The sequence below is a fragment of the Mizuhopecten yessoensis genome, unplaced genomic scaffold (genome assembly GCF_002113885.1).
Source record: "Mizuhopecten yessoensis strain PY_sf001 unplaced genomic scaffold, ASM211388v2 scaffold7763, whole genome shotgun sequence".
NCBI classification, from domain to species: domain Eukaryota; kingdom Metazoa; phylum Mollusca; class Bivalvia; order Pectinida; family Pectinidae; genus Mizuhopecten; species Mizuhopecten yessoensis.
This window is the reverse complement of record NW_018407210.1, coordinates 805,970-832,541: the sequence shown is the minus strand read 5'-3', so window position 1 is coordinate 832,541 and position 26,572 is coordinate 805,970. Positions and strand designations below refer to the sequence as shown.

Sequence of the window (26,572 nt, the reverse complement as noted above, 5' to 3'; positions counted from 1 at the left end):
GGGGACAGCTCCTCGGAGGAGGGGAAGGGTTCTCCATATCCCACCCTTCATAGAGCATAATGGGGACAGCTCCTCGGAGGAGGGTAAGTGTTCTCCATATCCCACCCTTCTCAGAGCATGATGGGGACAGCTCCACGGAGGAGGGTAAGTGTTCTCCATGGCCGCCCCACCCTTCTCAGAGCATGAAGGGGACAGCTCCTCAGAGGAGGGTAAGTGAATGATCAATGTAAGCTGCTAAAATAATCCTTAAAATCAATTTATTTTCTCACTCTTTGGTAGGAAAAAGTAATAGTTAAGGTATCATCAAATGTTGTACAGAATGATGTCAGCAGCATTATCATTATCAATCTAATAACATATTAGCTATATCTTATAAGTGTTATGACTGTTTCCAAGGTGTCAGTATTAAGCGACTGTATCGACAGGTGACTGTATTATGACTGTATCCACAGGTTGCTGTATTATGACTGTATCCTCAGGTGGCTGTATAATGACTGTATCCACAGGTGGCTGTATTATGACTGTATCCTCAGGTGGCTGTATTATGACTGTATCCACAGGTGGCTGTATAATGACTGGATCCACAGGTGGCTGTATTATGACTGTATCCAAAGGTGGCTGTATTATGACTGTATCCACAGGTGACTGTATTATGACTTGATCCACAGGTGGCTGTATTATCACTGTATCCACAGGTGGCTGTAGTATGACTGTACACACAGGTGGCTGTATTATGACTGTACACACAGGTGGCTGTATTATGACTGTATCCACAAGTGGCTGTATTATGACTGTATCCACAGGTGGCTGTATTATGACTGTACACACAGGTGACTGTATTTTGATTGTATCCACAGGTGGCTGTATTATGACTGTATCCACAGGTGGCTGTATAATGACTGTATACACAGGTGACTGTATAATGACTGTATACACAGGTGGCTGTATTATGACTGTATCCACAATGGCTGTATAATGACTGTATCCACATTGGCTGTATTATGACTGTATCCACAGGTGACTGTATAATGACTGTATCCACAATGGCTGTATAATGACTGCATTCAAATTGGCTGTATAATGACTGGTTCCACAATGGCTGTATAATGACTGTTTCCAAAATGGCTGTATCATGACTGTATCCACAATGGCTGTATAATGACTGTTTCCACAATGGCTATATAATGACTGTATCCACAATGGCTGTATAATGACTGTTTCCAAAATGGCTGTATCATGACTGTATCCACAATGGCTGTATAATGACTGTATCCACAATGGCTGTATTATGACTATATCCACAATGGCTGTGTAATGACTGTATCAACAATGGCTGTATAATGACTGTATCCACAATGGCTGTATAATGACTGTATCTGCAATGGCTGTATTATGACTGTATCCACTTTGGCTGCGTTATGACTGTTCCTTATGGCGGATGTAAAGAATGATTTTAGATATCTGTTTGTGTTCCAGATGAGAGTGTTGACACAGAACTTCTGGATAATATGTTCTTTGAAGAGGAAGACTTTTCAGTGAGTACATTCACACACCGATGTTAAACGCCAGAAAGATCTAAACATGTTATTTAGTGATTGAATGGTGTAAGACTTGTTCCTTTTGAAAAGGAAAACAAGACAGTCATAAGTAGAAGCTTAATTGCTACATGTTCATTAATTGTAGAAGAGAAAAATAAGGAAGTAATCTTAGTCAATTAAGACTGTTTTAGTAGGTTTCTTATAACATTTCACTTTGTAGTGTATGTCTTAGAGAAATAAGTAATTCTGAACCTGATCTCTGTCATTGAATAATTACTAGTTAGTGTTTATTATTAATATGGCATGTTGGTTTGTAGGATTACCTAAAGCTTGGGCCCTTGGAGATGAAGTTACTGAATGTGTCGGGAGTACAGATGCCCATCCACATTCCCCAGGCTCTCAGCGCTGAGGAGGCTGCAGCGAAGGATTGCAAGCCTGACAGCTGGCCCGTAACTCAATCCATGCTGAAGGGTGTGGCCAGACCATAGCTCCTCCTCAGACAGGCCAAAAGTCACAGATGGCACTGTTTCTAGCCTTAACATGTGGTTGGATATTGTCAGGGTATTCAGTACTGGAGTCTTGAGAAATGTGTCCAGTCATGAAGTCACTTGCATAATGAGGATACAGTCATACATCCAATGTTTTGGAGGAACTTGTGTGGTCAAGTTTTGTGGTCAAGTTGTGTGGTCAGATCCAAGATAAGCCATTTATCCCATCCAACAGAATGTTCAACATAATTAAATCTGGCCTAAACTTTGATACCATTATGGTTGTAATTATACATCTTATGATTGAGTATTGTTTTCATTTTGTTTACAGTATATTTCTATTAATTGTATGACAGTAAATCTTTAACAGAAGTTATCCATATTGCCATAAAACTATAGCTCTGTACTTTTCTTACAACAAACAGATTTAGAAAGGACTTATTAGGAATGAAGTTGATTCTCAAATTTGAATACTCTATAGGAATTAACAAATAAATATTGTTAATGATTGTCTACATGGTGCCTTTTGTGTATCTGTGATCAAGAGTGAATGTGATATACAGCTATGAGGTGTGTGTTGGTGTGTATGTGTGTATGGTGTGTGTATGGTGTGTGTGTGTGTGTGTGTGTGTGTATGTGTTGGTGTGCATATGGTGTGTGTGAGTGGTATTTTAAGCTTTGAAGTACACCTGTAGACTGAGTGGTGTTATGAGGTGTGTGTATGTTGATGGTATGGGAGGTAATATATTTACATATTGACAACAAGTTTAAACTACAATCTCTCCCTCTTTATGTTTTATCAACATTATCTGCTGATGTGTATGTTTTGTATGTATTTCATTGTTTCCTATTCAGTTTGCAAATTTTAATAAAATTAGTACATCTGAAATGTTGCCATTGTCTATTGTTATTTTCACTACGAAATGGACATTATCTTGTCACATGTAAGGACTAATGACAACCTTCCTCACATTTGTTTCTCAATCTAATTAAAATTAGACTCGTAATCCTGCTCCTCTTCAATACACTGAAATACAAGTATTGGAGTGTATCACAGACTAGCAGAATAACAAGTTAATTTTTAATGTGATTGATTTGTTACTATACCAATCTACAGCGCGTATACGAAACCACACAGTATGTATACCAACCCACACAGTATGTATACTAACCCACACAGTATGTATAACAAACCACACAGTATGTATACCAACCCAAACAACATGTATATAAAAGCACAGAGTGTGAATACCAAACTACACAGTATGTAAAACAACCCACAAGGTATGTATACCAACCCAAACAACAGGTATATAAAACCACAGAGTGTGAATACCAAACTACACAGTATGTAAAACAACCCACAAGGTATGTATACCAACCCAAACAACAGGTATATAAAACCATAGAGTGTGAATACCAAACTACACAGTATGTAAAACAACCCACAAGGTATGTATACCAACCCACAAAGTATGTATATCAAACCACACAGTATGTATACCAAACCACACAGTATTTATACCAAACCACACGGTATGTATAACAAACCACACAGTATTTATACCAAACCACACAGTATGTATAACAAACCACACAGTATTTATACCAAACCACACCATATGTATAACAAACCACACAGTATTTATACCAAACCACACCGTATGTATAACAAACCACACAGTATTTATACCAAACCACACCGTATGTATAACAAACCACACAGTATTTATACCAAACCACACCGTATGTATAACAAACCACACAGTATTTATACCAAACCACACCGTATGTATAACAAACCACACAGTATTTATACCAAACCACACCGTATGTATAACAAACCACACAGTATTTATACCAAACCACACCGTATGTATAACAAACCACACAGTATTTATACCAAACCACACCGTATGTATAACAAACCACACAGTATTTATACCAAACCACACCGTATGTATAACAAACCACACAGTATTTATACCAAACCACACCGTATGTATAACAAACCACACAGTATTTATACCAAACCACACCGTATGTATAACAAACCACACAGTATTTATACCAAACCACACCGTATGTATAACAAACCACACAGTATTTATACCAAACCACACCGTATGTATAACAAACCACACAGTATTTATACCAAACCACACCGTATGTATAACAAACCACACAGTATTTATACCAAACCACACCGTATGTATAACAAACCACACAGTATTTATACCAAACCACACCGTATGTATAACAAACCACACAGTATTTATACCAAACCACACCGTATGTATAACAAACCACACAGTATTTATACCAAACCACACCGTATGTATAACAAACCACACAGTATTTATACCAAACCACACCGTATGTATACCAAACCACACAGTATTTATACCAAACCACACCGTATGTATACCAAACCACACAGTATTTATACCAAACCACACCGTATGTATAACAAACCACACAGTATTTATACCAAACCACACAGTATGTATAACAAACCACACAGTATTTATACCAAACCACACCGTATGTATAACAAACCACACAGTATTTATACCAAACCACACCGTATGTATAACAAACCACACAGTATTTATACCAAACCACACCGTATGTATAACAAACCACACAGTATTTATACCAAACCACACCGTATGTATAACAAACCACACAGTATTTATACCAAACCACACCGTATGTATAACAAACCACACAGTATTTATACCAAACCACACCGTATGTATAACAAACCACACAGTATTTATACCAAACCACACCGTATGTATAACAAACCACACAGTATTTATACCAAACCACACCGTATGTATAACAAACCACACAGTATTTATACCAAACCACACCGTATGTATAACAAACCACACAGTATTTATACCAAACCACACCGTATGTATAACAAACCACACAGTATTTATACCAAACCACACCGTATGTATAACAAACCACACAGTATTTATACCAAACCACACCGTATGTATAACAAACCACACAGTATTTATACCAAACCACACCGTATGTATAACAAACCACACAGTATTTATACCAAACCACACCGTATGTATAACAAACCACACAGTATTTATACCAAACCACACCGTATGTATAACAAACCACACAGTATTTATACCAAACCACACCGTATGTATAACAAACCACACAGTATTTATACCAAACCACACCGTATGTATAACAAACCACACAGTATTTATACCAAACCACACCGTATGTATAACAAACCACACAGTATTTATACCAAACCACACCGTATGTATAACAAACCACACAGTATTTATACCAAACCACACCATATGTATAACAAACCACACAGTATTTATACCAAACCACACCGTATGTATAACAAACCACACAGTATTTATACCAAACCACACCGTATGTATAACAAACCACACAGTATTTATACCAAACCACACCGTATGTATAACAAACCACACAGTATTTATACCAAACCACACCGTATGTATAACAAACCACACAGTATTTATACCAAACCACACCGTATGTATAACAAACCACACAGTATTTATACCAAACCAAACCGTATGTATAACAAACCACACCGTATTTATACCAAACCACACAGTATTTATACCAAACCACACCGTATGTATAACAAACCACACCGTATTTATACCAAACCACACAGTATGTATAACAAACCACAAAGTACGTATATCAAAACAGAAAGTAGGTATACCAAACCACACCGTGTGTATACCAAACCACACAGTATGTATAACAAACCACGGCGTATGTATAACAAACCACACAGTATGTATACCAAACCACACAGTATGTAATACAAACCACACCGTATGTATACCAAACCACACAGTATTTATACCAAACCACGCTGTATTTATACCAAACCACACAGTATGTATAACAAACCACACAGTATGTACAACAAACCACACCGTATGTATACCAAACCACACAGTATTTATACCAATTCACATTGTACGTATATCAAACAACACCATATGTATACCAAACCACACAGTATATATACCACACCACACAGAATGTATACCAAACCACGCAGATGTATATCAAACCACAGAGTATGTATACCAAACCACACAGCATGTATACCAAACCATACAGTATGTATACAAAATCACAAAGTATGTATACCAAACCACACAGTATGTATACCAAACCACACAGTATTCATACCGAACCACGCCGTATGTATAACAACTATCACAGTATGTATATCAAGCCACACCGCATGTAAAACAACCCACACAGTATGTATAACAAACCACAAAGTTTATATGCCAAACCACACCGCATGTAAAACAACCCACACAGTATGGATATCAAACCACAAAGTTTGTATACTAAACCACACAGTATGTATACCAAACCACACAATATTTATAACAACCCACACAGTATGTATAACAAACCACACAGTATTTATACCAAAACCACACAGTATGTATACCACACCACACAGTAAGATAACAAACCATACAGTATGTATACCACACCACACAGTAAGATAACAAACCGTACAGTATGTACACAAAACCACACAGTATGTATATCAAACCACACAGTATGTATAACAAACCATACAGTGTGTATACCAAACCATAGAGTGTGTATACCAAACCATAGAGTGTGTATACCACACCACACAATATGTATACCACACCACACAGTATGTTTACCTAACTATACAGTATGTATACCAAAACCACACAGTATATACACTAACCCACACAGTATGTATACCAAACCACACAGTATGTATACCAAAACCACACAGTATGTATACCAAACCACACACTATGTATGACAACTATCACAGTATGTATATCAAACCACACCGCATGTAAAACAACCCACACCGTATGTATAACAAACCACAAAGTTTATATGCCAAACCACACCGCATGTAAAACAACCCACACAGTATGTATAACCAACCACAAAGTTTATATGCCAAACCACGTCGTATATTAAACAACCCACACAGTATGGATATCAAACCGCAAAGTTTGTACACTAAATCATACAGTACGTATACCACACCACACAGTATGTATAACAAACCACACAGTATGTATACCAAACCACACCACCTGTATAACAACCCACACAGTATGTATATCAAACCACACAGTATGTATACCACACCACACAGTGTTTACCAAACCAATAAGTATGTAAAACAATCCATACGGTTTGTATACCAAACCAAACAGTGTAATACGCCTACTAAATCACACATACATTATGTGTACCAAACCACACATACATTATGTGTACTAAATCACACATAACATCATGTGTACCTAACCACACATACATTATGTGTACCAAACCACACATACATCATGTGTACTAAATCACACATAACATTATGTGTACCTAACCACACATACATTATGTGTACCTAACCACACATCAGTAGGTTTTTCAAACCTATAGTATGTAGCAGAGAACCGAGTCCGTCGGGCCACAGGGCCCTTTGAGTCAGCTAAAGGAAATTGTAAAGCGTTACGTTTTGACTTCATTATTAATTCATTTGAAGTTTCCGGGGAAAAATCCAGCTGTTTGTTATATCATTTTTGCTTTTACATTGAAGAAACAGTTCATTTTTCGTCTACATCCTTAAATATTACTTGCCTGCTGTTTGAACTTACCAAATAAGAGATAGATGTGTGAACTAAATATGAAATTTGGAAGATTTATTGCAATTTGTAAAGAGGAAAAATGCAAAAAGTGGTTCAACTTACGCTGGTCTCCCCTGTACAAACTTCATATGGTATGTAAAATGTTACGATATCTAACTCACATATTACATCTTCAAATGAGACAATATGTGTATACTAATCATATACCAATACGTACACTACATTACATATATTTTACGTATAACATCATGAGCGGAATACAACTAGAGGAAAAATGAGTCACGTTTCTTTGGGAATTATTATATTTGCCATTATAAACCGAAAGCCAAATGGATGGTCCGTTTTTTCCATATACATTTATCTAAAAACGCCTACATATAATGCTTCGTTGCCTTGCTACTGATCTTTTTACTAAATTAGCCTACATGTCGCATGTGTGTGTTTTATTTTTGTTAAATGGATACAAATTCCACCTAATAAACAGATGAATAACCAACTGGTAGTCATCCTTTTTTGCGGTAATTTTTCATACGTTTTTTTTCTTCTCATTTTTTATTATATTTTTAGAATAAAATACAGTGAACAATAAAGATTGGTATGGTTTCTTTTCATGATTTTGAGAATAGGTTTTTTTGTGTCTGTAACACATGACGATTAAACTATACAAAAGAGAACACCGTTTTACACTCTCTATTGGTTCGTAATTCAGTCTGATGATTTGTTCACGAACTAGGTTCGAGTAGTTTCCCCTGATCCGAATACGTAATGTAGCGGAGTTTACCGGAAATTGCCGAGTCAATGTTTACAATCTTTCTGCGCAGAAGGTGAGCACAGCTGATTCTTGTGTCTCGTAGATATTCCACAGTAAGCAGCCGATCAGCTGATCACAACCTTACCACGGTACGTCCACGTCTTCATTGATGTTTCATTTATAATTTGATATTGTTTATTGTGTAAATTTAATTTGGAATATGCAAGAAATCGCGATTGACTACCATGTTTACGTTTTCGTCACGGCTGAAGGCATCTGACAGCTGCGCCTAGATCTCTGTGTATTGTGTATACGTGTGGCGATCACGTGATCTCAGTGTGTATTGCCTTTATGGATACATATTCTCTTTGTTCGCTGACATGCGATATAAATAAATCGGTTTCTATGTGGGGAATTTGTAGTTTTTGCGCCATGCATCAACAACAGAAAATTAGCATAGACTGCGTTATATATTATTATAGTATCTGTGTTATGATGTTGAGTCACAGGTGGCCCGTCCGTCGGTACCTGCCCCGGGGTGCGGACCAGCCGTGTACTGGGGTTACGTTTACACGCTTGGTGTCACAAATGACGGCAAAGACTATTTTAACCGAAGAAAAGTCGCGAATATTATAATGGTGAAAGAATCTGTGATAAGTATTGTATATTTTGTTAAATTTACTTCTTAGCATGGTTACGAAACATAACAGAAAAAAACTAAAACATTTTTTTGTTTTGTTTTTTAATTACAAAATTGTGTATTACAACAAGTAGTTATTAATTGGCCAGTTACTATGTATATACTGTTCTACTGCAACAGTAATACGTACATATGTATATACCATGTAATAATACAAAGTTACTTTTAATAGATACAACATAACAAATTATATATAAAAAGTTACAATTAATATAATATACAAAGTTACCATTAAAAGATAAACGACGTAACAATTAATAGATAATAACAATTAATAGATAGTAACAATTGATAGATGTACAATGTAACAATTAATGGATATACAACGTCACAATCGATAGATGATACAAAGTTACAATTAATAGATATACAACGTAACAATTAATAGATATACAAAGTAACAATTAATAGACATTTAATAGATATACAAAGTAACACTCAATAGATACAACGTAACAATTAATAGATATACAAAGTTACAATTAATAGATATACAAAGTAACAATTAATAGACATTTAATAGATATACAAAGTAACAATTAATAGACATACAACGTAACAATTAATAGATGATACAAAGTTACAATTAATAGATATACAACGTAACAATTAATAGAAATACAATGTCACAATTAATAGATATACAAAGTAACAATTAATAGACATTTAATAGATATACAAAGTAACAATTAATAGATATACAAAGTAACAATCAATAGATACAACGTAACAATTAATAGATGATACAAAGTTACAATTAATAGATATACAAAGTAACAATTAATAGATATTTAATAGATATACAACGTAACAATTAATAGATATACAAAGTAACAATTAATAGACATACAACGTAACAATTAATAGATATACGATGTAACAATTAATAGAAATACAACGTCACAATTAATTGATATACAAAGTTACAATTAATTGATATACAAAGTTACAATTAATAGACATATAACGTAACAATTAATAGATAAAAAGGAACAATCATAGTTACTAATACAAATGTATTCGTTTGTAAATGGTTACAGCAACACATAACAGTATGGTGTTTCTTGTCGACGCCAGTGATAATTTGTGAAATCATGCGGAAGTTACACGTCTCGCGCACACACAGCTACCATCTGTTAACTTTTACATCACTACACAGTACGTAATGTGACAGAACCATGCCCCGACACGCTGATACACAACAAATGTATATACATGTATGATCCACGGTGTATCACTGACGGAACAAATTCAATAATGTGTTACTGTCGCTTTGGTTGCATATTAATTACGCTTTCAATCTTACATGAAGCGGATATGGTTGAAATAAAAAAAAAATACGCAGTAGTGATCAGTAAAATTATTTAACCACAATAAACAGTGTTATTGTTTAACAACTTTAAACAAGCACTATATAACCAACCCCAAAACAGTGTTATATAACAACTTCAAACCAGTGTTATATAACCACCCACAAACAGTGATATATAGCAACTTTAAGCAAGTGTTATATAATCACACACAAACAGTGTTATATAAAAAAACTTTAAACCAGTGTTATATAAGCAACATAGAACAGTGTTATATAACAACTTTAAAGCAGTGTTAAATAATCACCCACAAACAGTTTTATATAACAACTTTAAACCAGTGTTATAGAAGCAACATTGAACAGTGTTATATAACAACTTTAAACCGGTATTATATAACCTCCCTAAACATTGGTTTATAACAACTTTAAACCCGTGTTATATAACCACTTAAAAACAGTGTTTACAAAATTTATAACAACTTTGAACCAGTGTTATATAAACATCATAAAACTGTTATATAACAACTTTTAAACTTGTGTTATATAACCATCATAAATAACAATTTTAAACAAGTGTTATGTAACCATCATAATACAGTGTTATACCCAAATCTGAACAAGTGTCATATTACCATCATTAAACTGTTATGTAACAGCTTTAAACTGGTGTTATATAACCATCATAGAACAGTGTTATATAACAACTTTAAACCAGTATTATATAACCATCGTATTCATATTCATATTCTTCTGTAGGTCTAATTGAGGCAGGGGTTCCACAAGGCTCTATTCTTGGCCCACTTTTATTTCTTATATTTATTAATGACATAGCAGATATTTTTGAATCAGCGTCTCATCTTTTTGCAGACGATACATCATTACTTAAGTCATCTTCATCTTGTCTAGAAATTCAAGAAACTTTAAATAGAGACCTAGATATCTTAAATACTTGGTCGAAAACCTGGTTGGTTAATTTTAATCCTGAAAAAACAGATGTATTGTTTATTTCGAATTCAATCGATATCGAAGAAGACTTAGATTTAGAATTTGATGGGAAAGTCTTAAATTTTACAGATTGTCATAAACATTTAGGGGTAACTTTTAATTCGAATGCAAAGTGGGGGGATCATGTAAATGGAATTTACACTTCTGTTATGAAAAAAATTAATGTCTTACGGAAACTGAAACTCTTATTAAGTAGGGATGCTCTTTTAATAATTTACAAGACTTTTATTTTACCTGTTTTAGAATATGCTTGTGAGTTGTGGGACGGTTGCACTGTTTTTGAATCTGAAAAGTTAGAAAAAGCCCAACGTGAAGCTGCTCGCATTATATTAGGACTTCCTTCATATACTCCTATTAATACTTTATATTACGAAACTAGTCTTGAAACTTTATCTAATCGCAGAAAACGGAGGAAACTTCAACTATTGTATAAGATGCATAATAAATTAACTCCTGATTACTTCAATCATCTTTTGCCGCCTTTATCTGGAGAAAATAATCGTTACGCTTTACGTAACAATAATAACTATAGGATTCCTCCTTTCAGATTATCTCTTACTAATTCTTCTTTTCTACCTTCTACTCTTCACTATTGGAATAACTTAGACAATTCGGTTCGATCTCTACCCTCTATTAATTCATTCAAATCCTGTTTAACATCAAATATTCAGTCAAGTCCACCTATTTACTTTAAAATCGGAAATCGTAAACTTAATATCTTGCATACTAAACTCCGACACCAGTGCAGTTCCCTTAATTATGACCTTTTTAGAGTTAACCTTGTTGAGAGTGCATCTTGTAATTGTGGTCATCCTTGTGAGAATGTCTTTCACTATTTTATGGAATGTCAACTTTTTACAAACGAAAGACGTATTTTGGTTCAAAATTTGATTAATTTGGATGTTGCGTTAAATTTAGAAATTCTTTTGTTTGGCAATTCACAATTTTCCGTGGACCTTAACTCAAACATTTTTAGATCTGTGCAAAACTTTATTAAATCCAGCAAGAGATTTTGAGTTCAAATTGTAATAACGATTGTATATATTTATTGTCATTATTGTAAGGTCATGTCAAATGTATATTGGGAGAAGGCGTTGATAAGTTGTTATAACTTGTTCCTAATCCCTTGTCTAGTTTTGGCAATAAATATGGTTAAACTAAAACCATCATAGAACAGTGTTATATAACAACTTTAAACCAGTATTATATAACCATCATAAAACATTGTTATATAACAACTTTAAACCAGTATTATATAACCATCATAGAACAGTGTTATATAACAACTTTAAACTAGTGTTATAGAACCATCATAAACTGTTACAATTTTAAACTAGTGTTATATAACTATCATAAAACAGTGTAATAAACAACTCTGAACGAGTGTCACAAGCTAGTGTTATGTTAAACCGCCCTACGCCTGTGCTATGTTAAACCGCCCTTAACCAGTGATATGTTAAACCGTCCTACGCCAGTGTTGTGTCAATCAGCACTAACCCAGTGTCATGTTAAACCGTAATAAACCAGTGCTATGTTAAACCGCTTTTAACCAGTGTTATGTTAAACCGCAATAAACCAGTGCTATATTAAACCGCTTTTAAGCAGTGTTATGTTAAACCGCCCTAATCCAGTGCTATGTTAAACCGTCCTACGCCAGTGTTGTGTCAATCAGCACTAACCCAGTGTCATGTTAAATCGCCATAAACCAGTGCTATGTTAAACCGCTTTTAACCAGTGTTATGTTAAACCGCCCTAAACCAGTGCTATGTTAAAACGCCCAACGCTATTGTTATGTTAAACCGCCCTAACCCAGTGTTATGTTAAACCGCCGTAAACCAGTGTTATGTTAATCCGTCCTAATCCAGTGTTATGTTAAACCGCCCTTAGCCAGTGCTATGCTACACCGCCCTGAACCAGTGTTATGTTAAACCGCCCTAAACCAGTGTTATGTGAAACCGCCATAGGACAGTGTTATGATAAACCGCCATAAATCAGTGTTATGTTAAACCACCCTAAACTAATGTTATGTTAAACCGCCATAAACCAGTGCTATGTTAAAACGCCCTACGCTAGGGTTATGTTAAACCGCCATAAGCCAGTGCTATGTTGAACCGCCCTACGCTAGTGTTATGTTAAACCGTTCTACGCCAGTGTTGTGTCAATCAGCACTAACCCAGTGTCATGTTAAACCGCCATAAACCAGTGCTATGTTAAACCGCTTTTAACCAGTGTTATGTTAAACCGCCCTAATCCAGTGCTATGTTAAACCGTCCTACGGCAGTGGTGTGTCAATCAGCACTAACCCAGTGTCATGTTAAACCGCCATAAACCAGTGCTATGTTAAACCGCTTTTAACCAGTGTCATGTTAAACCGCCCTAAACCAGTGCTATGTTAAACCGCCCAACGCTATTGTTATGTTAAACCGCCCTAACCCAGTGTTATGTTAAACCGCCGTAAACAAGTGTTATGTTAAACCGCTGTAAACCAGTGTTATACTAAACCGTCCTAATCCAGTGTTATGTTAAACCGCCCTAAGACAGTGTTATGTTACACCGCCCTGAACCAGTGTTATGTTTAACCGCCCTTAACCAGTGTTATGTTAAACCGCCCTTCGCCAGTGTTATGTTAAACCACCCTTAACCAGTGTTATGTTTAACCGCTCTCAACCAGTGTTATGTTAAGCCGCCCTTAACCAGTGTTATGTTAAACCGCCCTACGTTAGTGTTGTGTTAAACCGTGTTATAACCATCCTAAACCAGTTATACTATTAACCCATCGTATAAAACTCGTGTAAGCCAGTGTTATATCCATCCTAAACCATTGTTACCCTAAATTAGTGTTAAATAATCACTATAAACTAGTGCTTTGTAACCCCTATTAACAATTGTTCTTTAACTAATTTAAACCAGTGTTATATAACAAGCAAAATACAGTGATATATAACCACCCTAAATTAGTGTTATAAACAATTCTCATCCAATGTTAAATATACATCCTAAACCAGTGTTATATAACTACGTTATATATGAACCCAAAACCAGTATAACCCCTAACTAGTGTTATATAACATACATTTACCAGTGTTACAAAACCTTCCTCAACTAGGGTTATATTAAAAAACCTAAACCAATGGTATGTGACCATAAATCAGTTTAATTCTGAACTAGTGTTAACGACCCTATAATCTATTACTATACATCCACCATAAGTTATATATACGCCCTAAACTAGTGTTATATTACTTTCCTAAACCAGTGTTATATAGCAAGACTAAATTAGTAATACATAGCCATCCTAAATTAGTAATACCCTAAACCAGTGTTATGCTATAAATAACTTTTATAATATATATTGATTTATCCGAATTAAACCAATATCAAAACACTCGTCCGTTACTTTCTGAATGTAAACACCTTAGTTAGGGGAAGCGTAGATGTTACTATCAATGTAAACACCGTAGTTAGGGGAAGCGTGGATGTTACTATCAATGTAAAAACCGTAGGTAGGGGAAGCGTAGATGTTACTATCAATGCAAACACCGTAGGTAGGGGAAGCGTGGATGTTATTATCAATGTAAACACCGTAGGTAGGGGAAGCGCAGATGTTACTATCAATGTAAACACCGTAGGTAGGTGAAGCGTAGATGTTACTATCAATGTAAACACCATAGGTAGGGGAAGCGTAGATGTTACCATCAATGTAAACACCGTAGTTAGGGGAAGCGTAGATGTTACTATCAATGTAAACGCCGTAGGTAGGGGAAGCGTGGATGTTACTATCAGTGTAAACACCGTAGGTAGGGGAAGCGTGGATTTTACTATCAATGTAAACACCGTAGGTAGGGGGAGCGTGGATGTTACTATCAATGTAAACCCCGTAGGTAGGGGAAGCGTGGATGTTACCATCAATGTAAACCCCGTAGGTAGGGGAAGCGTGGATGTTACCATCAATGTAAACCCCGTAGGTAGGGGAAGCGTAGATGTTACTATCAATGCAAACACCGTAGGTAGGGGAAGCGTGGATGTTATTATCAATGTAAACACCGTAGGTAGGGGAAGCGCAGATGTTACTATCAATGTAAACACCGTAGGGAGGGGAAGCGTGGATGTTACTATCAATGTAAACGCCGTAGGTAGGGGAAGCGTGGATGTTACTATGAATGTAAACACCGTAGGTAGGGGAAGCGTGGACGTTACTATCAATGTAAACACCGTAGGTAGGGGGAGCGTGGATGTTACTATCAATGTAAACACCGGAGGTAGGGGAAGCGTGGATGTTACTATCAATATAAACAGCGTAGGTAGGGGAAGCGTGGATGTTACTATCAATGGAAACACCGTTGGTAAAGGAAGCGTGGATGTGACTATCAATGTAAACACCGTAGTTAGGGGAAGCGTGGATGTTACTATCAATGTAAAAACCGTAGGTAGGGGAAGCGTAGATGTTACTATCAATGTAAACCCCGTAGGTAGGGGAAGCGTGGATGTTACCATCAATGTAAACCCCGTAGGTAGGGGAAGCGTGGATGTTACTAACAATGTAATCACCGTAGGTAGGGGAAGCGTGGATGTTACTTTCAATGTAAACACCGTAGGTAGGGGAAGCGTAGATGTTACTATCAATGTAAACACCGTAGGTAAGGGAAGCGTAGATGTTACCATCAATGTAAACACCGTAGTTAGGGGAAGCGTAGATGTTACTATCAATGTCAACACCGTAGGTAGGGGAAGTGTGGATGTTACTATCAATGTAAACACCTTAGGTAGGGGAAGCGTGGATGCTACTATCAATGTAAACCCCGTAGGTAGGGGAAGCGTGGATGTTACTATCAATGTAACCACCATAGGTAGGGGAAGCGTAGATGTTACTTTCAATGTAAACACCGTAGGTAGGGGTAGGGGAAGCGTAGATGTTACCATCAATGTAAACACCGTAGTTAGGGGAAGCGTAGATGTTACTATCAATGTAACCACCGTAGGTAGGGGAAGCGTGGATGTGACTATCAATGTAAACACCGTAGTTAGGGGAAGCGTAGATGTTACTATCAATGTAAAGACCGTAGGTAGGGGAAGCGTGGATGTGACTATCAATGTAAACACCGTAGTTAGGGGAAGCGTAGATGTTACTATCAATGTCAACACCGTAGGTAGGGGAAGTGTGGATGTTACTATCAATGTAAACACCATAGTTAGGGGAAGCGTGGATGCTACTATCAATGTAATCACCGTAGGTAGGGGAAGCGTGGATGTTACTACCAATGAAAATACCGTAGGTAGGGGAAGCGTGGATGTGACTATCAATGTAAACACCGTAGTTAGGGGAAGCGTAGATGTTACTATCAATGTAAACGCCGTAGGTAGGGGAAGCGTGGATGTTACTACCAATGAAAATACCGTAGGTAGGGGAAGCGTGGATGTTACTAACAATGAAAACACCGTAGGTAGGGGAAGCGCAGATGCTACTATCAATGTAAACACCGGAGGTAGGGGAAGCGTGGATGTTACTAACAATGAAAATACCGTAGGTAGGGGCAGCGTGGCTGTTCCTATCAATGTAAACACCATAGGTAGGGGAAGCGTAGATGTTACTTTCAATGTAAACACCGTAGGTAGGGGATGCGTAGATGTTACTATCAATGTAAACACCCTAGGTAGGGGAAGCGTAGATGTTACCATCAATGTAAACACCGTAGTTAGGGGAAGCGTAGATGTTACTATCAATGTAACCACCGTAGGTAGGGGAAGCGTGGATGTGACTATCAATGTAAACACCGTAGTTAGGGGAAGCGTAGATGTTACTATCAATGTAACCACCGTAGGTAGGGGAAGCGTGGATGTTACTATCAATGGAAACACCGTTGGTAAAGGAAGCGTGGATGTGACTATCAATGTAAACACCGTAGTTAGGGGAAGCGTAGATGTTACTATCAATGTAAAGACCGTAGGTAGGGGAAGCGTGGATGTTACTAACAATGAAAACACCGTAGGTAGGGGAAGCGCAGATGCTACTATCAATGTAAACACCGAAGGTAGGGGAAGCGTGGCTGTTACTATCAATGTAAACACCGTAGGTATGGGAAGCGTGGATGTTACTATCAATGGAAACACCGTTGGTAAAGGAAGCGTGGATGTGACTATCAATGTAAACACCGTAGTTAGGGGAAGCGTAGATGTTACTATCAATGTAACCACCGTAGGTAGGGGAAGCGTGGATGTTACTATCAATGTAAACACCGTAGGATGATTTCTACATTTGTTTTAACAAATTTTATTATATATATAAATAAACATATATAAATGGATTAGATAACAGGCTAGGCCTATATCAATCTTCTCCATGATGGTGTAAGTATGATATTATATATATACATGTAATTAATAAGCTTTTTCTGTTATTTTATTCAATTCATACACTCAATCATACATTCATAAATTAACTACTTACACTTTCTATACACACTCGTGTCAATATTCATTCACTGTATGATATTTACAATATTATCTAAATTGACCAGCAACTATCAACAATTATGATTGAATTAGGTAATTACAGCAAATAATTCATTTAATTGTATGTACATGCAAAAGAATATATAATAGATTGATTATATTTAAACATTTATTTACTTCATCCTAACCGTTTGGATGCATTGATGTACTTTTCAAAATTAGACAAAATCAGTATATTTATTTCAGAAGGTAAATCAGTACTTCCAGATGTCAAAAGTTGAACATTTAAGTATCCAGCTCTGGTATAGATATCATGGATTAAGTTCATGGAATTAGAGTAATTTGGACAAGTGAAGAAGAAGTGTTCAGAATTTTCAATTGGATGACCACATGAACAGGAAGAATCAGGAGAAAGATGGTCAGCAAATTTGTCATAATTTAAGTCACTGGTATTATTTCTAAGTTGGCAGAGGATAACATTTAACTTTCTAGGGCTACAATTTTGAAAAACAGAAGTAATATTTACAAGAGGGATTCTTTCATTATTCAATTTATTCAATTTAGATTTGAATATATTTAATGATGGCGCTGAGGTTATTTCAGAATCAAGCGAATTCCATATTTTCATGACATCTGGGAAAAAACTATTGCCAAATAAATTAGATCTGAAGTGAGGAATATTAAAAAATCTGTGTTGTCTAAGATTATGAGGTGGAACGGCATCATAAATATAAGGTTTAACAATGTCATGTAAATATACTGGTGTCATATCATTTAGAATTTTAAACATTAAAATAAGTTTGTGCTTATGTCGCCTAGAAGAGAGCAGTTCAAACCCAGTTTCAGAATATAGTTTCTGATGTGTTGTTCCACTTCGTAATCCAGTTATTATTTTCATGGCCTCAATTTGTACAGATTCTAATAGTTTCGCTTCGCCAATAGTGCAGTTGTTTTTTCAAATAACATCTGCATACTCAAGAATAGGTCTTACATAAGAATTATATAGTATTATTTAAGCATTTCTGCCAACTTTGTATTTGAGTGTTCTTAAAATATTCAATCTTTTGCATGCCTTTTCATAGATTTCTGCGATGTGATTACTCCATGAACCTTTGGAGTTGGATAAAAGACTTAAGTGTTTATGATTGGTTATTTCATTTACTATTTGATTGTCAAAGAGAAGTGGAGGGTGATTTCGTTTTTTTTTTTGTAACAGTTAATGCAACAGTTTTATTTGGATTAAATTTAATTTTCCATTGGTTAGCCCTATTACTAATAGAGTCAAGATCTTCATTTAGATCCATACATGGAGCAACCACATCTTCATCAACAATTACATGTAATTACGTATCATCGGCAAATAATTTAATATGAGTATGAATTTCATTAGTTATATCATTAATGAGCAGTAAAAAAAGAAAGGGGCCAAGTGTAGACCCTTGTGGAACACCCGCTGTAATATTTTTTAAACTAGAAGAATATCCTTCATAAACCACTCTTTGTTTCCTATCCGACAGATAATTTTCAAACAAGTTATACAGATTCCCCTTAATTTCATATTTCTTAAGTTTATACAATAAACCTTTATGCCATACTCTGTCAAAGGCCTTACTTATGTCACAAAATACCAATCTAATGTCTTTACCTTCATCAAGATTTTTTGAGATAATATCAAACAGGGATAGTAATTTTTTCTAGAATTTCAATAAAGCAAGAAGTTATAGCAATAGGTCTATAGTTACTAGGATCTTCCATTCCTCTTTTACCTTTATATAGTGCATTTATATTAGACAATTTCCATGATAACGGTATCTTTCCATGAGTAATAGTTTTTTGAAATAATATTTTGAGTGGTAACACAAGGGAGGGTAAGAGATTTTTTACAATAATGGGTGACAGATTATCTGGTCCAGCTGGTTTCTTGACTTTTATAATGGATATTTTATCACTAACATCTTCTTCTGTAATGATAATATTATTAAAGTCAAGATGGGGAGGTAAGTCTGTAACCAAAGTGTTAGTACTATCATCAATAGAATTAGAAATGGAAGCAAAAACATTATTAAGTGCTTCTGCTTTGTCAATAGGATGAATCATAACGTTACCACCAACTCGTAAGGGACGAGAGGCATTAGAAGAGTTAGACATGTACCTTATTGATTTGGCAATACGCCACCACTTACCTGGAGGTACTGACTTATCTGATAAAGAATCCTGTAATTTCTTAAGGTAAACGTCTTTACCTTTTCTAATTAAGTCAATGCATTCATTACGTTTATTTCTAAATTTTAGCCAGTCACTATCCTTGTTAGTATTTTTTGCTTTTCTATGTATTCTCTGTTTTCTTTCTCAAATTAGACCTTATTAAATTTGTCATCCAGGTTTTATCATTCGGACAGATTCTAATTGTCTTGTAGGGGATGTGAACATCAGTCAGTATTTTTATTTTATCAATAATTAAGTTATTTATTTCATCAACATCATTATTTTCACCTATAATTAATCCCCAGTCCTCAGATTGAAGACTTTTATTAATTAGGTCCCATCTGGCTTCCTTATATTTGTAAATAATTTTCTTGAAGGATCTCTCTTTGATAACTTTAAAACTTAAGTTTAAAACAATTGGACATGATCACTACATAATGGAGCCAACACTTCTGTACTCTGTACAATGTTCATATTATTAACATAAAATGTATCTATACAGGTTGAGGTTGTATTGGTAATTCGTGTCGGGGATTGATCAACATTATTTAGGTGATATTTGGTAAGAGTTCTAGCAAGATGGGAGTTAGGATGTAGAGTAAGCATGTCTTGATTGATATCACCTGTGATAACTAGATTAGAATTTTTATTAATTAGGTTGTCGACAAGATCATCAAACTTTTTCCAATAATCAACACGACAGTCAGGAGGTCTATAAATACAGCATAATAAAAAACATTTGTCTGAAGTTCTTATTTCTAAAACTATGTTTTCTAGATCTTTGTGTTCAACGTCACAAATTCTATTAACTAAAACATTATTTTGTGTATAAACAATCACTCCACCACCTGGTCTACCTATTCTGTCACATCTGAATATATTGGGATGAGAGTTAAGATGTAAAATATTATTATTGATATCTCTATTAAAGGGTGACTGTGAAACAAAGAATATCAATTTCTGAAAATTCAGATTCAATCAATTCAATCTTATTTTTAGGTGAGCGTATATTCAGGTGAAGAATTGAAATATCATTTATAATGTGTGTAGAATCAGATCTGCTGGGTCCAGGGTTAGGATGGACATCACCAGATAACATGAGAAGAAAAAACTGAGTAAGCAAATAATACATAATATTCACAAATGATAGTTGACAGTTGCTAGAGATAATGACACCTTTATAGACACATTCACACGACATTCATACTTCTCACTTACTACATTCTGTTCCCCTACTACTTCATTACTGTTTAATGAGAAAAATTATACCTTTTGTTACAGCTGATACAACATGCCTAGTCAGGGACCTCACCAGGGCGGTTTTGTCTACAACAATGACCACAGGGCTCCATGGCAACAAGGGGTGCCAATGATGGACGACCGTTTCCCTGGGCAACAGATGCCGATGGTACCCCCGCAATTTCAGCAAAACGCACATATACCCGGTTACAGAGCATCCAACTGGGGACCAAACAACTTTCACCACCCTCCACCATTTAATAACTACCAGGCTCGCTTCTGGCCCAGGAACCATAACAACCATAACAATGCCGGCTCGTCCCGTTCGTCCAGCAGTTCCCCGAGGAGCTCGTCCTCTTCCCGTCGGGGAGACAACGAGTCTGATATGTGCTTCATCTGCAAGGACCTCCTGCAGAACTGTGAACAACTCGGTATTCACATGTGTGACGGGGGCGTAAGTGTCAAGACCAGCAAAGGGGAACATGCTTGTGAGATAAATGCCAGACTAGGTATGTCAGAGAAAAAAACGATCTTATTATCAATTTGTGGTTCAGATGTCGTTTTACCTATTTATCAAAGTTTTCAGATTATTTTTGTGTTTAATGACCATATTGATTTTATCATTTAAAATAATCATCATTAAAATATAAAGCTTTTCTTTACTGTAATGTAAAGGGACAAATGGTTTTGTTTTCCCCGCTCCGGTTATCTCCCATAGACTTTCAAAGTAAAAAAGTATCACATTTTGATGACTTTACACTAGCCATGATAGAAGCCCATTTAACATAAAACTATATATAAATTCACTGTCTTCTTGTTTTTGACTTAAATGAAACATAACTTCACACGACGCATGGCATATAATTGGCTCTGTACTGTGTATGTTTATATCCCCCACAGAGAAAGTTCTAGAAGAAATTAAAGCTAGTCTGAAGGACAAGCATGATAGTCTCACCGAGGCAATTGAGGAACACGTGACCACGAGAATTGGTGAGATAGAGACTATCCATCAACACGCCGTAGATAAGAAGGCCACGCTGATCAACCTTAAACAGCAGCTGGAGGCAAGAACGGCCGAACTGGAGAAACTGGAAAAGGAGCTTAGAGAAAAGGAGAACAAACTTGAACAGGAAAAAGACAAGTTTGACAAGGACATGCACAAGGAAAAGGAGGAGATTTGTCGCCAATGGCAACAATTGAGGGATGAACTTGCCCGTATGGAAGAAATGCATGATGTTCAAAAGGTATATCACGTCTCAAAGAGCCAGATTTTCCGGAAATGTGATAATGTCCACTTGTGGGAATATGATTTGAATATGAAGGAAATAAAGCCGTATCGCGTTAGAAATGTATGGTCATTTGATATGTATAATTCGAGTGAAACGGTAAGTAGGAGATTTGAAATGCTGTTGTCGTTCAGGTCAGTATCTGTACATTAGAGTTAGTCATATGATGTCTCCAACATCACAGCACTTCATCTGATGTCGCTTTGGCAAATTTGCAAATTGTGACAAGCTATCAACGCCTGACATTTTAAAGATTTCCACCGATGACTGCTCGAAAGATTTCAATTAGGAAGATCAAACAATTAAAATATATGCAATGCGTGTATTGAAAGTCTCAAAACTTATAGTCTTCGACGCTCTAGTACGACATCTATTTAAGGTAGGTACAAAGCGAGAATAAAACACGGATTACTTTCAATTTTAAGGGTAAGTACTGAGATGTTGTGTGGCGGCTTACTAATGTATGTGTGGGGGAGTTTACGTGTATTGATCCCTCCCAAGGACCCTTACAACACTCCAGTTCACTGAGCAAACTGTATATAAATCATAATTTGACTTCCAGAGTTCAAAGACCACTAAACCTTTGAACAGCTAGTGGTAAGGCCATTGAATTCATGCTATTGTCTTACAATGGAGTATCACATAACACTGACAAATATAAACGATCGAATGGTTGACTTCACGACAAATTCCGGAGATTTAAGTAACAGAATGCTTCTTTTTCGTTGAGTGATCTATCCCTTCGGAATACTGTGAAAATAGATTGGAAGTTGTGACATAAGAGACAGTTTGTTTGTGTCCGTATAGAGCGTCTGTTTAACAGTATGTGTTGATAAAGTTACGTGATAGTTGCCTGGAACATGATCGACGATTACCCAGGAACACGTTACTTGTTTTTATTTAAACAGAAGTAGATGATTCGCAAACGAAATATCACGGAATAATTAACAAGAAAGAATTCCCTGTTAATCAGCAAATTAAGAATATTTAAACATTTCTTGCTTTGCAAAAATCGGTAAGTATATCATCTTTACATCGACGTAAGAAAACATACAATGAACATGGTATTTTTTAATATAATTATCTGATCCATAATGTTAGACAAATATCATTAAAATTCATAGTAAGCAATCGTTTTCAAAAGTGTATATATTTCCAGTATATAAATAATAAACACATTGATTTTATTTAAAGCTGCACCCAGATCGATATCTACAACATTTGTGTTCGATTCGAAAACAATGGTAAATGTTTGTGAACGATATAATTAGCATTGCTAACTCTTGGCGATAACAGTAATGGTCATAGGATGTAAGCGTTCCTGTGATCCCTGTAGAGTCGTGGTCAGGGGATTGTAATGGAAACGGCGTACTTTCACATAAAGGTTTTGGATGAAAATTTTGGTCTTTTTTTTCAAAAAATATTCTGTTATTACAAAAGATTATTCTTTTATCTAGCTACACTACACTACACGGCTAGTATCTGTACGTCTCCAATCCTTCTCTCCCGCCATGCAGCTTTAAATACCGTGAGGCCGCCTTGCGTCGCCTAGGTTGTCCACGCTAGATGACATGTTGTAGTTTTTCCCACTGTATGACTATGTAGTTAATCTGTTTGCCCACTATCGGGTGTTTGTTTCAGGCGAGGGTTTTATTATATACTATCTACCCACTCCGATGACGTCCCACGGTCCCACACGTACTTGCTAGTTGCCCGGTAACACGACATTCGGGGCTCTAAGATTTTAAATGAAGAGAAAGCAGTTTTTTCACAACACGACCTTCCTTGATAGGCCATCGAATGTAAGGGTAGATCATTACTTGAAGGGGATAACGTATGGGCTCTGATTGCAACTGAAGGGAAAATGTATAATTTCTGGGAAAGAGATTTATTCTAATGTACCAAACAGCAACCTTGGAATTCTCAGTAGAGATTCAAAGAGTACGATGTTCCTCTCGCCTAAATCTTTATGAGGTACTAATGCCAATACATTTGAAGTATAATAGAAAAAAAATACCATGTCTCAACGTCATCACACAATGTAAATGTTTATATTGACACTCAAGATATAAGACAAATCCGGGAATTTCAAGCTTGCTGTAATGACTTCATGATATTTGCCAGTAGATAATTACTTCTATATTGATCACTGGGAGTTTCAATAATTGAAATAGAATCAATGATATCGTTTGGTTCGTCTGCAGATGAAGATGATGTTGATATTATTTGATTTTTTGTTCGATGTAAAAAGATGCTTATGTTATGCTATATGTTTTGGTTTTTCTTTCTTTATAACGCACCCTAGGTTTTCTACAATAGACATTGTGTTTTGATAGCACTCATGTTTCCACCTGCTTGAGTTAATGACGAGATAGGTGAGCTCTCACCTAGGTTTGGGATGATGTTGAACCCTAGTTACTGGTGACCTGGGTACACTGCAGTAATAATACAATGGAGAGTTCATGTTGTATAGTTCCACGGTATCTCGTGGGTAAAACAACACGAATTGTAGAATTCTGTAGAAAGGTAATCATTTTGTAACATGTCATATGATATACGTTTTACTGATGAATTTCTAATTGAACCCATTTACGTAGGGTATCCATGTACAACTACTCTCAATGCCAGGAAACGTATGGCGTGGAGAGAAACCTACACCTCTGGAAAGAAACAGTTTATGATCTGTGATTAGTTATTAGGTTCAAACGAGTAACTTCATACTTGTGACTAACAGGTTTAAATTCTATACAATAACCACTGGTAATGATGCTGTTAATTATAAATTCTATACGATAACCACTGGTAATGATGATGTAAATTATATATTTATATTAGTTTTATTTATAACTTAATGATAGTAAATACCGTTTCCTAGTTTACATACAGTTGACCAATTGGAATGAGTTTTTGTTATTTAACTTTTTACTGTCGGACTATTGACGTTTGGGTTATTATTACTTACTATTGTGTGTGTTTGGTTTACAGGGAAGGATCCGCTTAGATATTGGTGGAAATATATTTACAACGTCTCGTTTGACCTTGAACCAAGATCCAGAATCAATGCTGGCAGCCATGTTCAGTGGACGTCACAACATCTGCACAGAGACGGACGGAACGGTCTTCATTGATCGTGACGGAACGCACTTCCGGTACATCCTGAACTACTTGCGCGACGGGCGTCTGAACACCGATGGTCTCCCTAGAAACCGACAGGTTCTACGGGAACTGAGAAATGAGGCGACATATTATCAGCTTCATAGCATGCTGCAAGAAATAGAGAAACTGTTTTGAAGAGACAGTGGCGGCGTCATTTTGAAACATGACGCTCTACTACATAAAAGAAACAACACTTCCGCGGTATGAAGTATAGAGTGAGTCAAGGCTAAGCAAGGACTCGAGAAGTTCCGAATGTTTTGTTGCGTAACAAGCTAGCGTTTATCACGAGATCCGAGTTGATTTGATAACAGGACACGTGCTATGTCTGTTACCGTATTATGTTATGTAGCTGTTCAGTGCTCTTACGCCGACGTGTTCACTAACGTATAGTTTATCGTGGGTCCTAATGTGTACGTGTTAGCTCCCCTGGTGTAAGGCGGGACAGGCATAAGGCGATGGACGATATTGCACCTTTTAACCTTGTGTAAATGTACATAGGTTTGTAAGCATTAGAATGTTCCTATTTGACAGTGTATTATCTCCCCTTGGTAAGATGTTAGCTTGTAGATGACGCTTTGACATATGGTTATTGGTAAGGAATGTCACTATCTTAAACTAAGATTGGTGTTTGAATGTGCTGTGGTATGTTGCTTCATGTCCGATCACTCCTAAATTCGTTGCAAGTATAAGATTCCACGGTTCATTAGCGATAATGCGGCAGTGTTAATCTAGTTGTG

General features: G+C 36.2%; 2 protein-coding genes across 8 annotated transcripts in view; both read left to right on the top strand.

Moving 5' to 3' along the window:
- Positions 1 to 2,910, top strand: part of LOC110454288 (coiled-coil domain-containing protein 83-like) — a 66,733-nt gene extending 63,823 nt beyond the window's left edge. For all 5 annotated transcript variants that reach the window (XM_021503720.1, XM_021503723.1, XM_021503721.1 and 2 more), the window contains 2 exons: positions 1,477 to 1,535; positions 1,856 to 2,910. In XM_021503720.1, the coding sequence (XP_021359395.1) occupies positions 1,477 to 1,535; positions 1,856 to 2,026 (230 nt within the window). In that variant the 3' untranslated portion in view covers positions 2,027 to 2,910. The remainder of the gene's footprint in view (positions 1 to 1,476; positions 1,536 to 1,855) is intronic.
- Positions 2,911 to 8,531: 5,621 nt separating this feature from the next.
- On the top strand, positions 8,532 to 26,344 carry LOC110454283. 3 transcript variants are annotated; one of them, XR_002463362.1, is made up of 4 exons: positions 8,532 to 8,631; positions 21,436 to 21,902; positions 22,294 to 23,694; positions 24,321 to 25,119. XR_002463362.1 is itself a non-coding variant. In XM_021503712.1 (4 exons), exons 2-4 carry the CDS (start codon positions 21,446 to 21,448, stop codon positions 25,968 to 25,970), a joined length of 1,107 nt encoding a protein of 368 aa, XP_021359387.1. In that variant the 5' UTR covers positions 8,532 to 8,631; positions 21,436 to 21,445; the 3' UTR covers positions 25,971 to 26,344. The 3 variants fall into 3 exon arrangements, 1 of the variants encoding a protein (XP_021359387.1); XR_002463361.1 differs by having other exon boundaries at positions 22,294 to 24,481; positions 24,985 to 25,119; XM_021503712.1 differs by lacking the exon at positions 24,321 to 25,119 and adding an exon at positions 25,665 to 26,344 and having other exon boundaries at positions 22,294 to 22,637.
- Positions 26,345 to 26,572: the final 228 nt, after the last annotated feature.